This window comes from Felis catus, chromosome A2 (genome assembly GCF_018350175.1).
Source record: "Felis catus isolate Fca126 chromosome A2, F.catus_Fca126_mat1.0, whole genome shotgun sequence".
In the NCBI taxonomy this organism is placed as follows: domain Eukaryota; kingdom Metazoa; phylum Chordata; class Mammalia; order Carnivora; family Felidae; genus Felis; species Felis catus.
The window spans coordinates 60,019,294-60,032,743 of record NC_058369.1 but is presented as its reverse complement, the minus strand read 5'-3'; the positions used below and the strand labels follow the sequence as shown (position 1 = coordinate 60,032,743).

At 41.7% G+C, this 13,450-nt stretch overlaps 1 protein-coding gene across 6 annotated transcripts in view; it reads right to left on the bottom strand.

Annotated features, from left to right (window-relative positions):
- The window catches only part of ALDH1L1 (aldehyde dehydrogenase 1 family member L1), a 130,460-nt gene that overhangs the window by 23,562 nt on the left and 93,448 nt on the right, over nt 1-13,450 (bottom strand). For all 6 annotated transcript variants that reach the window (XM_045052057.1, XM_023250100.2, XM_045052058.1 and 3 more), the window contains exons 15-16: nt 13,066-13,171; nt 11,524-11,611 (exon numbers count right to left, since the gene is read on the bottom strand). In XM_045052057.1, coding sequence (XP_044907992.1) covers nt 11,524-11,611; nt 13,066-13,171 — 194 coding nt within the window. The remainder of the gene's footprint in view (nt 1-11,523; nt 11,612-13,065; nt 13,172-13,450) is intronic.

The window sequence follows — 13,450 nt, the reverse complement described above, 5'->3', positions numbered from 1 at the left end:
CAATGGTATCCTCTGACACAATTTGAGAGGTGCCTGGGTGGCTCAGCCAGTTGAGCATCTGACTTTTGGTTACTATTCAGGGCGTGATCTCATGATTTGTGGGTGTGAGCCCCACATCGGCCTCTGCGCTGTGTGGAGCCTGCTTGGGATTCTCTCTCCCTTTGTCTCTGTTCCTCCCCTGCTGGCTCTCTCTCTCTCTCTCTCTCTCTCTCTCTCTCTCTTATCTCCAAATAAATAAATAAATCTTAAAAAAAAGTGGGAGGGAGACTTGAATACAGACACACATAGAGACAAAGTACCATGTCGCGATCAGAGCAGAAATCAGTGATGCTTCTAAAGCTAGGAAAAGGCAAAGAAGGATCATCTCTAGAGCCATTAGAGGGAGCATCGCCTTAGTGACACCTTCCTCTCTGATTTCTAGTCTACTTGATCAGTATGATTCTGTTGCTTAAGCTACCTAGTTTGTGGTATTTTGTTGTGGCAGCACTAACAAACAGGCAAAGGCCATATTCTCTGATCATGACATAATAAAACTAGAAACATAGAAACAGAATTTTAGAAAGAAAAAACAATTGGATTTTTTAAAGTATTACTCAGTCAAAGAAGATATCAAAGCTACAGTTGTATGTTATTTAAGAATAATAAAAATATGAACACAATAAATTCAAAAAGCATGAGGTTGGAGTCACTGCTGAAGACTAGTATGACAATTCCCAGGGAAATAACAATAACTGGTGAAAATGATTTACAAAAAAAAAAAAACATATACAATCTCTGAAAAATTTCCTAAACTTCCATTTAAGCAAATGAAGAAACATTTATTCAAGTAAATCTACTAAATCTCAGTAAGAACAGTGAGAGTCTGTGGTAACCAAGCATGAGCCATTCTCTCCCTCCAGGTGATGGAAACTCTACCCCAGACAGGTGTGGCCACGAAGGCAGGGTTCCTCTCCTCCATTTCCCACTCCAGGGATATGACATCTCACCATTTTTCACCTCCTCCAACTCTTTAATTTTTTTTTTTACATTTTTTAAAATTTATTTTTGCGAGACAGAGAGAGAAACAGAGCATGAGCAGAAGAGGGGCAGGCAGAGAGAGAGGGAGACACAGAACATGAAGCAGGTTCCAGGATCCAAGCTCTGAGCTGTCAGCACAGAGTCCTACGCGGGTCTTGAACCCACAGACCGTGAGATCATGACCTGAACTGAAGTTGGATGCATAAACAACTGAGGCATCCAGGCGCCCCCAACTCTGTGTTTTAAAGGCTAAATTCTTGCTGACTATGGCTTCCACCTAGTCCCTACTCATAAAGAGAAGGCTCTAACCCAGGTGTGGCAGGCTGAGACCAGGGGGCCTCATCTGCCTAATTCCAGCTCCCTCATAGGACCCATCACTTGTGCCAGAGGTTCAGAGATTTGGGGCAGGGGGAGAAGATTTCTGTAAGAACCGAGAGCTTCTAAAAAATACTGACTTTATTTGAAACTGTGTGGTGAGGTTGAATTGTAAGGGCATTCTCAAAAACAACGGATATTTTGGGGATGAGCCCTTAAGAGAAGGCTGATAGCTCTATGACAGCATTAAGGTAAGCCATAGGTCAGTTAGTTTACCAGAGAGAACCAGGGGAGAGCCCTCTGGGTAGAAACAAACCTCAAAGTCTGGCCTCAAAAACTACCCCTGCAAAGGGGTCCAAATTTAATTGGATCCTATCATGGAGCAATTGATGCCCCAGGTCATTGTTGAAAACAATAGAGCAACCAGACTAGTTAGTGGAGCTGAACTGCTGAATATGACACCAAAAGGGCAGATAGCAACACAGAGAACAGGGGAAAAGAGAGTCATAGAGAGCCCTGCTAAAACTGCTATCATCCCATGCTCAAGGCTGTGTCCCTGACGAGTGCCATCACTGGCTACACACCACAGGGCAAATAGACTTCACTCAAATAGCCTGGCCAAGTCATTAAAGACATAAACAAGCAAATAATGAAAACAAACCTTGCAAAGGGAAGAAGAGGATATTACCTAAATTGTGCCAGCTTTTAACACAGCTATGGTGCATGCAAAGAAATAGGAAAGCATCACCTATCACAGGATAGAGAAAAATAAGTGGGCAATAGAAGCTGAGAGGGCCCAGACGTCATACTCAACAGACAAAGATGTCAAAGCAGCCATTATATATATGTTCAAAGAACTAAAGGAAACCATGCATAAAGACCACACTTGTCTTCATCAAGTAGATAATATCAATAACAAAATTTTTTATATGTAATTTATTGTCAAATCGGTTTCCATACAACACCCAGTGCTCATCCCAACAGGTGCCCTCCTCAATGTCCATCATCCATTTTCCCTCTCCCCCACCCCCCATCGACCTTCAATTTGTTCTCAGTATTTAAGAGTCTCTTATGGTTTGCCACCTTCCCTCTCTGTAAATTTTGTTTCCGCTGCCCTCCCCATGGTCTTCTGTGAAGTTTCTTAGGATCCACATAAGAGTGAAAACATGGTATCTGTCTTTCTCTGTATGACTTACTTCACTTAGCATAACAGTCTCCAGTTCCATCCACATTGCTACAAAAGGCCATATTTCATTCTTTCTCATTGCCAAGTAGTATCCCATTGTATATATAAACCATATTTTCTTTATCCATTCGTCAGTTGGTGGACATTTAGGCTCTTTCCATAATTTGACTATTGTTGAAAGTGCTGCTGTAAACATTGGGGTACAAGTGCCCCTATGCATCAGTGCTACTGCATCCCTTGGGTAAATTCCTAGCAGTGTTATTGCTGGGTCATAGGGTAGATCTATTTTTAATTTTTTGAGGAACGTCCACACTGTTTTCTAGAGTGGCTGCACCAGTTTGCATTCCCACCAACAGTGCAAGAGGGTTCCCATTTCTCCACATCCTCTCCAGCATCTATAGTCTCCTGATTTGTTCATTTTAGCCACTCTGATTGGGGGGACGTGGTATCTCAGTGTGGTTTTGATTTGTATTTCCCTGATGAGGAGTGACATTGAGCATCTTTTCATGTGTCTGTTGGCCATCTGGATGTCTTCTTTAGAGAAGTGTCTATTCATGTCCTCTGCCCATTTCTTCACTGGATTATTTGTTTTTCAGGTGTGGAGTTTGGTGAGCTCTTTATAGATTTTGGATACTAGCCCTTTGTCCAATATGTCATTTGCAAATATCTTTTCCCATTCCTCGGTTGGCTTTTAGTTTTGTTGATTGTTTCCTTTGCAGTGCAGAAGCATTTTATCTTCATGAGGTCCCAATAGTTCACTTTTGCTTTTAATTCCCTTGCCTTTGGAGATGTGTCGAGCAAGAAATTGCCACAGCTGAGGTCAGAGAGGTTTTTTCCTGCTTTCTCCTCTAGGGTTTTGATGGTTTCCTGTCTCACATTCAGCTCCTTCATCCATTTTGAGTTTATTTTTGTGAATGGTGTAAGACAGTAGTCTAGTTTCATTCTTCTGCATGTGGCTGTCCAGTTCTCCCAGCACCACTTGTTAAAGAGACTGTCTTTTTACCCTTGGATATTCTTTCCTGCTTGGTCAAACATTAGTTGGCCATACTTTTGTGGGTCCTATTCTGGAGTCTGTCTTCTGTTCCATTGGTCTATGTGTCTGTTTTTGTGCCAATACCATGCTGTCTTGATGATTACAGCTTTGTAGTAGAGGCTAAAGTCTGGGATTGTGATGCCTCCCACTTTGGTCCTCTTCTTCAATATTACTTTGGCTATTCAGGGCCTTTTGTGGTTCTATACAATTTTTAGGATGGCTTGTTCTAGGTTTGAGAAGAATGCTGGTGCAATTTTGATTGGGATTGCATTGAATGTGTAGATTGCTTTGGGTAGCATTGACATTTTAACAATGTATTCTTCCAATCCATGAGCGCAGAATGTTTTTCCATTTCTTTGTATCTTCTTCAATTTCCTTCATAAGCTTTCTATAGTTTTCAGCATACAGATCTTTTACGTCTTTGGTTAGGTTTATTCCTAGGTATTTTGTGATACCTGGTGCAGTTGTGAATGGGATACGTTTCTTTTATTCTCTTTCTGTTGCCTCATTGTTAGTGTATAAGAATGCAACTGATTTCTGTACATTAATTTTGTGTCCTGCGACTTTGCTGAATTCATGTATCAGTTCTAGCAGACTTTTGGTGGAGCCTATTGGGTTTTCCATGTATAATATCATGTCATCTGCAAAAAGTGAAAGCTTGAGTTCATCCATGCCAATTTTGATGCCTTTGATTTCCTTTTGTTGTCTGCTGATGCTAGAACTTCCAACACTATGTTAAACAACAGCGGTGAGAGTGGACATCCCTGTCATGTTCCTGATCTCAGGGGGAAAGCTCTCAGTTTTTCCCCATTGAGGATGATATTAGCTGTGGGCTTTTCATAAATGGCTTTTATGATGTTTAAGTATGTTCCTTTCATTCTGACTTTCTCAAGCATTTTTATTAAGAAAGTATGCTGAATTTTGTCAAATGCTTTTTTTTGCATCGATTGACAGGATCATATAGTTGTTATCTTTTCTTTTATTAATGTGATGTATCACATTGATTGATTTGCAAATATTGAACCAGCCCTGCAGCCCAGGAATGAATCCCACTTGATCATGGTGAATAATTCTTTTTTTACACTGTTGAATTCGATTTGCTAGTATTTTGTTGAGAATTTTTGCATCCATATTCATCAGGGATATTGACCTGTAGTTCTCTTTTTTTGCTGGGTCTTTGCCTGGTTTGGGAATCAAAGAAATGCTGGCTTCATAGAATGAGTCTGGAAGTTTTCTTTCCCTTTCTATTTTTGGGAACAGCTTGAGAAGGATACATATTATTTCTGCTTTAAATGTCTGGCAGAATCCCCCAGAGAAGCCATCTGGTCTTAGACTCTTATTTATTGGGAGATTTGTGATAACTGATTCAATTTCTTCACTGGTTATGGGTCTGTTCAAATATTCAATTTCTTCCTGTTTGAGTTTTGGAAGTGTGTGGGTGCTTAGGAATTTGTCCATTTCTTCTAGGTTGTCCAGTTTGTTGGCATATAATTTTTCATAGTATTCCCTGACAATTGCTTGTATTTCTGAGGGATTGTTTGTAATAATTCCATTTTCCTTCATGACTTTATCTATATGGGTCCTCTTCCTTTTCTTTTCGAGAAGCCTGGCACAGGTTTATCAATTTTGTTTATTTTTTCAAAAACTAACTCTTGGTTTCATTGATCTGCTCTACTGTTTTTTAGATTCTTGTTTATTTCTGCTCTGATCTTTATTATCTCTCTTTGCTGGGTTTGGGGTGTCTTTGCTGTTCTGCTTCTAGTTCCTTTAGGTGTGCTGTTAGATTTTGTATTTGGGATTTTTCTTGTTTCTTGAGATAGGCCTGGATTACAATGTATTTTCCTCTCAGGATTGCCTTCACTGCATCCCAAAGTGTTTGGATTGTTGTCTTTTCATTTTCATTTGTTTCCATATAGTTTTTAATTTCTTCTCTAATTTCCTGGTTGACCCATTCTTTCTTTAGTAGGGTGTGCTTTAACCTCCATGCTTTGGAGGTTTTCCAGACTCTTTCCTGTGGTCGATTTCAAGTTTCATAGCATTGTGGTCTGAAAGTGTGTATGGTATGATCTCAATTCTTTTATACTTGGTAAGGGCTGTTTTGTGACCCAGTATGCCATCTATCTTGGAGAATGTTCCATGTGCACTCAAGAAGAAAGTATATTCTGTTGCTTTGGGATGCAGAGTTCTAAATAGATCTGTCAAGTCCATATGATCCAATATATCATTCAAGGTCCTTGTTTCTTTATTGATTCTCTGTCTAGATGTTCTATCCATTGTTTTAAGTGGAGTATTAAAGTCTCCTTCAATTACCACATTCTTATCAATAAGGTTGCTTATGTTTATGAGTAATTGTTTTATATATTTGGGTGCTATCGAATTCGGTGCATAGACATTTATAATTGTTAGCTCTTCCTGATGGATAGACTGTGTAATTATTATATAATGCCCTTCTTCATCTCTTGTTACAACCTTTAATTTGAAGTCTACTTTGTCTGATATAAGTATGGCCACTCCAGCTTTCTTTTGACTTCCAGTAGTGTAATATAGTTCTCCATCCCCTCACTTTCAATCTGAAGGTGTCCTCAGGTCTAAAATGAGTCTCTTGTAGACAGTAAATAGATAGGTCTTGTGGGTTTTTTTTTTATCCATTCTGATACCCTATGTCTTTTGGTTGGAGCATTTAGTCCATTTACATTCAGTGTTATTATAGAAAGATATGGGTTTAGAGTCACTGTGATGTTGGTAGGCTTCATGCTTGGTGTCTCTGGTACTTTGTGGTCCTTGCAACATTTCACTTACAGAATCCCCCTTAGGATCTCTTGTAGGGCTGCTTTAGTGGTGATGAATTCCTTCAGTTTTTGTTTGAGAAAAACCTTTATCCCTCCTTCTATTCTGAATGACAGACTTGCTGGATAAAGGATTCTTGGCTGCATATTTTTCCTGTTCATCACATTGAAGATTTCCTGTCATTCCTTTCTGGCGTGTCAAGTTTCATTAGATAAGTCTGCTACTACCCTTATATTCTACCTTTACCTGTTAGGGCCCATTTATCCCTGGCTGCTTTCAGAATTCTCTCTTTATCCTTGTGTTTTTCCAGTTTCACTATGATATGTCATGCAGAAGACCAATTCAAGTTATGTCTGAAGGGAGTTCTCTGTGCCTCTTGGATTTCAATGCCTGTTTCCTTCCCCAGATCAGGGAAGTTCTCAGCTATGATATGTTCAAGTACACCTTCAGCCCCTTTCTCTCTCTTATTCTTCTTCTGGAATTCCTATGATATGGATATTGTTCCATGTGATTGCATCACTTAGTTCTCTAATTCTCCCCTCGTACTCCTGGGTTTTTTATCTCTTTTTCTCAGCTTCATCTTTTTCCATAGTTTTATCTTCTAATTCACCTATTCTCCCCTCTGCCTCTTCAATCTGCACTATGGCTGTCTCCATTTTATTTTGCACCTCATTTATAGCATTTTTTAAATCATCATGACTATTTTTTAGTCCCTTAATCTCTGTAGCAATAGATTCTCTGCTGTCCTATCAAGTCCAGTGATTAAGTTTATGACTATTATTCTAAATTCTTGTTCCATTATATTGCTTAAATCGGCTTTGATCAATTCGTTAGCTGTCACTACTTCCTGGAGTTTCTTTTGAGGAGCATTCTTCCATGTCGTCATTTTGGCTAGTTTTCTGCCCCTGATGTATTTTAAAAGCTTGTGTGCTCTACATCTGAGAGCACTGCTATATTAAATGAAGGTTATACACTGTCCAGGGCCTGGCCCTTCAGGAGTTTTTTCGGGGATTGTTACTTGCTCTCTGTTGTTGTGACTTTGGTTGTTTTAGTACCCTATTCATAGTGATAATATGGACCCTCCACCAGGTGTGCTTTGATTTGTTCCTTGGAGTAGCCCTGTAAAGGAAAACAGATAGACAAACAGGAGACAAAAACATGCAAACACACAAACAAATAACACAAACAAACAAATAAACAAAAACAAAAAACTAAAGACAAAAAAGAAAAAACAAAACACCAACTACAAGTAAAGGAAAGGATGGAGGTGGTGCTGATGGAAGAGCACATACAAAGGGAGAAACAACAGGAGCGGGGTGGTGGGGGGGGGGAGGAATAAACATTGATTAGGCAGAGAGACTAAAAGGCTTAATCCAGAGAGAAGGGAAAATAAAGAATGAGACAAGGAAAACAAAACGAGGATAAAGTCACCCAGACAGAGAAACTTATGGCTTGATTATTCCAGAGAGGGAGAAGGGAGTGTAAAGAAGCAGGTGTAGAACATGTATCAAGACAATGGATTAAATATGTCTGTTTAGACACACCAATAACCAGAGTAACCAGCCTAGGGGAGAGAAGAGATAAGGAAGAGAAATGGTGGGGGAGGAGAATATATCTATATATGCAGAGTGGACCTAGAGTTAATCCAGGTAATGCATTGCTTGTCGGGAGTAGCTGTTTGTAGGATCCGTGCAGCTCCAGTGAATACACAGTTACCCAGTGCAAAGGGGCGTGGTTTTGTGTAATCAGGACCCACCTCCACTAAGGACTCCGGGAGTGATCCCTGAGGCCCAGCCTTGGTGGTGGTGTTGGTGTGGGGGGGAAATGGTGATGCCCCAGTCTCTTCTCCATGGAGCCAGACCCCATGGAGTCAGTTCGAGTTGTCTTCACTGTGACAAGAGTGCAGATGAGGTGGTCCTTCTTGCTCCACCAACTCCCCTGACCCTGCACTTGGCTAGCATGCAAAGTCCCGCTCCATGCACTCTGGCACTGGGGAAGTGCCTTTCAGTGTGGTCCGATATGTGGTCCCGGCTGGCTTTGTGCCACCGCATTTCAGGGAGGACCACCTTCTCCTACTGCAGACTGAGAGCTGCTGCCTTCACCGGGAACCCCCCAGGGTGGCGGACACAGGCAGCCTTTGTCTTTTCCCACAGCATTCCAGGGAGATGGCCACCTTTTCCTCCTGTAGACCGCATGCTTGGCCCAGCCACTGTGCCCAGGGGTGGCGGACGCAGGCAGGTTCTGTATTATCACACAACCCTTTAGGGAGGGAACCACTTTTTCCAACTGCGGACTGAGCCTCTGACCTACCACAGCACCCAGGCCTGGCTCCCCTCCTCCCCAGATGCGAGAGCAGGGAGCCGGCTCCAGTTGGAAGAAAGCCCCATAATTAGAGATCGAATCCTTCTCAGTCTCAGTCCGAGGTCTTTCTCCTGTCTAGATACAGTCCTGCACTTCCCTAGCCACTCTTTCTCTTCCCTTTGTCTCTGCACAGAAGGGGGTCCCTCCCCTCCATGCCCATCTATCTTTTTTCCAGCTTTCCCATTTTCTTCCTTGTAGTTTCAGTCTATTTTCCTCCCAGGCTCTGGTGTTTTCAAAGTCCTTCGGCTTCTACACTTCTTTGTTTGAGAGACGTGGGAAGTATGGATTCCTCCTACTTCTCCACCATGTTGGCCCCTCCCCCAATAATATTTTTAAGAACCAGATAGAAATTCTTGAATTACAAAGTACAGTAACTGAAATAAAAGTATCACTAGAGTGGCTCAACAGTAGGTTTGAACTGGCAGAAGAATCAGTGAACTTTAAGATAGACATTATGCAATCTAAAAATGAGAAAAATAATTTCTTTAAATGAAAAGAGCCTCAGAAAGGAATGGGTTACCATTAAACACACCAACATATGCATAATGGGAGTTACAGAAAGAGAGAAAGAAAGGAGCAGAGAAAAACGTTAAAATAAATAACAGCTGAATACTTCCCAAATTTGATGGAAAAACATTAGTCTAAAAATCCATGAAGTTCAGTAAATAGCTCAATCCATGAAGCTTAATGTAGAATGGCCATAAGGAGATCCACTCTCAAACACATCTTAGTAAAAAATAGTGAAAAACAAATAAAGAAGAAAATTTTGGGAGTATCAAGAGAAAAATGATTAATCATTTATAAAGGAACCCCAATAAGATTAACAGAAACAACTGATTGTTCATCAGAAACAAGAGGCCAGAAGGTAGTGGGATGATACATTCCAAACACTGAAAGAACAAAACTGTCAACCAAGAATCTCATATTTAGCAAAGTTATCTTTCAAAAAATAAAAGCAAAAAATAAAGGCATGTCCAGATAAACAAAAACTTTGATAATTTGTTGCTAGCAGACCCACCTTGTGAGCAATACTGAAGGAAGTTCTTCAAGCTGAAAGCAAGTGACTCAGACAGTAATCCATCAGAGACCACCAGGAAAGGTAATTATATAATTATAAAAAACAGCTTAAATGTATATTTTCTTTCTTTTCTTAACCGATTTAAAAAGCAATTGTATAAAAACAATGTGTATATAATTGTATTGTTGGATTTACAACAAATATAAGTGAAATATATTTGACAATAATAGCAGAAAAGAGGTAGGTGGGAGCAAAACTGAAAAGGAGTAAGGAAGAGCTACCAGAGTAACTCAACAAGAGGAACAAATGAAAAGAACCAGAAATGTAAATAAGGTTAATATAGCAAACTACGTAATTATATATTTGCTCCCCTTTCTCTTTAACTTCTCTCATAGACATAAAATTATATAAAATTATAGCAGCATACTATTGGGTTTGTAATGTATATCAATGTGATGTGTGCACAAAAATATGTGGTATAACAGCACAGACGTAATAGAGCTATTAGGAATAGTATTTGTATATTTCCCTGGAATTAAATTAGCATAAATCTGAAGTATTTTCTGATAAAATCCTAGAGAAACCAAGTAGGAAAATAACTAAAATTTCTATTGTGAAAAAAATCATTAAAAGAGTTAAAATGTTACACTAGAAAATATTCACTAATGTAAAGAAAGCCATAAAAGAGAAATAGAAACAAAAGACAGGAAACACAGAAAGCAAAAAGTAAAATGGCAGACACAAACCCACTATGTCAATAATCACAGTACATGTGAATGGATTAAACAATCCAGTCAGAAAGGCAAACTGTCACAATGGATCAAAACAAGATCCACATATATGCTGTCCAAGGAGACATCAGATATAAATATGTTGCAAGTAAAGGGATGAAAAAAATACATTATGCAGACAAGAATCACATGAAAGCTAGAGTAGTTATGCTAATATCAGATGAAGCAAACTTTAAGACAAAAACTATTAAGGAAATAAATAGGGACATTTATAATAACGAAAATATTAATAAAAAAGTATGAGGTATTGCCAAAGTTCTATTTAAATGCTTTCCTTTAAATGACAAAAAAAATAAATGAATTAAACTTTCAACTCAAAAAGTTACCAAAAAAAGCACACAGGAGGACAGAGAAGAAAATAAAAATGATAAAAGCAGAAAAAAAAAGACAGAATAGTAATGGGATGGGTAAGGAAATTCAAGAGCTATTTTGTTTGTTTTTTGAGGGAAGTACAGGAACAAGAACTTTTCACAAATATAATCAATTTTAAAAGAGAAAGAAAAAGTGAAAAGTATAAGGGGATATTATAACAATCAAAAGGAGAATCAAAAAAGGAATTAATTATAAGAAATTATTAATACGACTCTATGCCAATGTATTTTAAGTGTGTGCCAGAAGGGACAACATTTCCAATAAACTAGACCACTAACCACAGAAGAAACTAAACAAGCAATTCATGTAATACCTCCCTAAATGCTCTAAGTCTAGAATGTTCTACAGATAAAGTCTCTTAAATATAATAATTCCCAAGATATGTAATTTATTCCAGAGCATGTATATACAACACACAAAAAATGGAAAACATTTGAAAGCTAGAACCCTTCCAGGTCTGGGTCCCTCCCAGGGTGGGAGACAGCCATCTCCCCAACAGGCTGGCCACCCCCACTGGATCACTGGGCCAGCAATCACTCTTCCCTACTAGAGCACATCATGCAGCAAGCCCTGTTCTGACCAAGTGCATCTCTGACTTCCTGGAGCCCTGTCACCTCCAGATGCCCCTGTCCACATCTCTTACCAGACCCAGGGAGGATATTGACCACGCCCTTGGGAATGCCAGCCTTCAAGGTCAACTCTGCAAACTTCAAGGCTGTGAGTGGAGTCACCTGGGGAGGGAGGGAAGAAGACTGGGTCAGGAAGGACCAGGAAGTGGGGCTCGGCCTTCCTCTCCCAGCAGCCAAGGTAGCAAGCAGGGAGGAGCAGTCATGGCAGGAGGACCCTCCAGGGTAAGCCCCATCATAGTGGGTACTGCCAACCCAGCCAGCTTCCCCCAGAGTTTCAGTGGAAAGTGGGGAGTAAGGCCTGCTACCTCCTGTGTCTTCTAGTGCCTTCTCCTGGCAGGCTCCAGCCTTGTGGCCAGGCCTGGCCCCTTCCTGAACATTCATACCTTCTTCACTCAAAGAGTGCAGTGTCCCAGGACTGCCTGGAAGCACCTCAGTGCCAGGCAGTGCCCAGAACTCCCTGGTGGGTGCGAGATTCTAATTACCATGTCGTGGCTGGAGGCCATTCCTCTCCCCTGGCCTGCTAGCAGTGGTTCCTCTTCTGGCCCAGGTAATTTTCCTTGTAAAGTTTGGGTTGTGTCCCACCTACCACCTGGCCTTAGGCTGAGCCTCCAAATCTGTGGGGTGCTGGCGCTGGGAGGGCACAGGCCTGTTACCGGGTCTTCCAGGGACAATTGCCTGGATCTGTGCACAACAAGCCCCCAGTAATGTGAGAGGTTATGGGTCATCTCAGAAGGTTGTTGTCGTGCTCAAACAAGCAAATGTGTGCAAATTTTTAATTTTCATGTAATTTGTTATGGACTAAAATGCTGCCTCAGGGTGAATACTGTAAATGCTAGCTGTTGCTATTGTTGGGTTTTAAATTATAACTTTCTTGGAGCCAAGTTTCCCCAAAGTAGCCAGGAGACCTGGGCACGCTGTCCAGAGCCACATGATGGAGCATCTTGCCTTCAGTTCCTAACACCCCTGGGGGCAGGCAGGGGACAGGCTCTTACTTTCAGTATACAGGTGAAGAAGCTGAGGCTCATGCAAGGGGTTCCTCATCCCCAGGGGACCCTGCTCAGGCCCTTCCAGCCTGCCTGAGTGACCTTGACCTGTGCAGCTTCTGTGTGGTGGGGGGGAGGGTGCAGGTGCACAAATTCCACCACTCCTTTGCTCCCTCCAGGACTTTCAGTCTCTGAGGCCAAATAAGCGACCAAAGCTGTCTCAGAGCATGGGGCCTGGACAAGGGACCAAATAGGGTTTCTGCTCCCCCAAATCCAGAGGGCTGGTATCTGTGGGAAAATAACTCTGCTCACCAAGCAGCTGCAGGTACACACACGGCTAACCTGACTCAGCCACCCCATGGTCGAATGAACAGACTCTGCCTACAGCCCACATTGACCCTTGCTGCCTGCTGCCTCTGCTGCTGTGAGCTGGGCCCACAGAAGGCCAGCCCTCATCAGTAGTTCCTTTCCTCCCTTGAGGAGGAACCAGTCCCAGGTGGTCAAAGGGCCCAACAGGGCCCTGTTTCCTCCTCTACAGCCCATAGGCCCCACCTGGAACACATCCAGACCCACCTGGGCAGGCTTGATCACCACTGTGTTCCCAGCAGCCAGGCAGGCAGCCGTCTTCCAGGAGAGCATCATCAGGGGGTAGTTCCAGGGGATGACGATGCCACAGACCCTATGGTACAAAGAAGTGTATCTTCGTCTTTCCACTCAGCCTGGGTGCCAGACTGCACCTGCCAACTGCTTCCTCTCCCCAAGCCTGACACCCGTTCCACTCCAAGCATCTTGATATGGTGCCCAAGGTCCCCCTGAGAGAGCTCACCCCTGGCCTTCCAGCCCCTGATGGGGCAGTATGTCCAGCGTGGCAATAGCCCCTCTTCCTGGCATGGCAAAATATTAGGGAACATGGTTTCTCATTGGAACTGTCAGACCTGTCTAAGGATAGTCCAGTAGG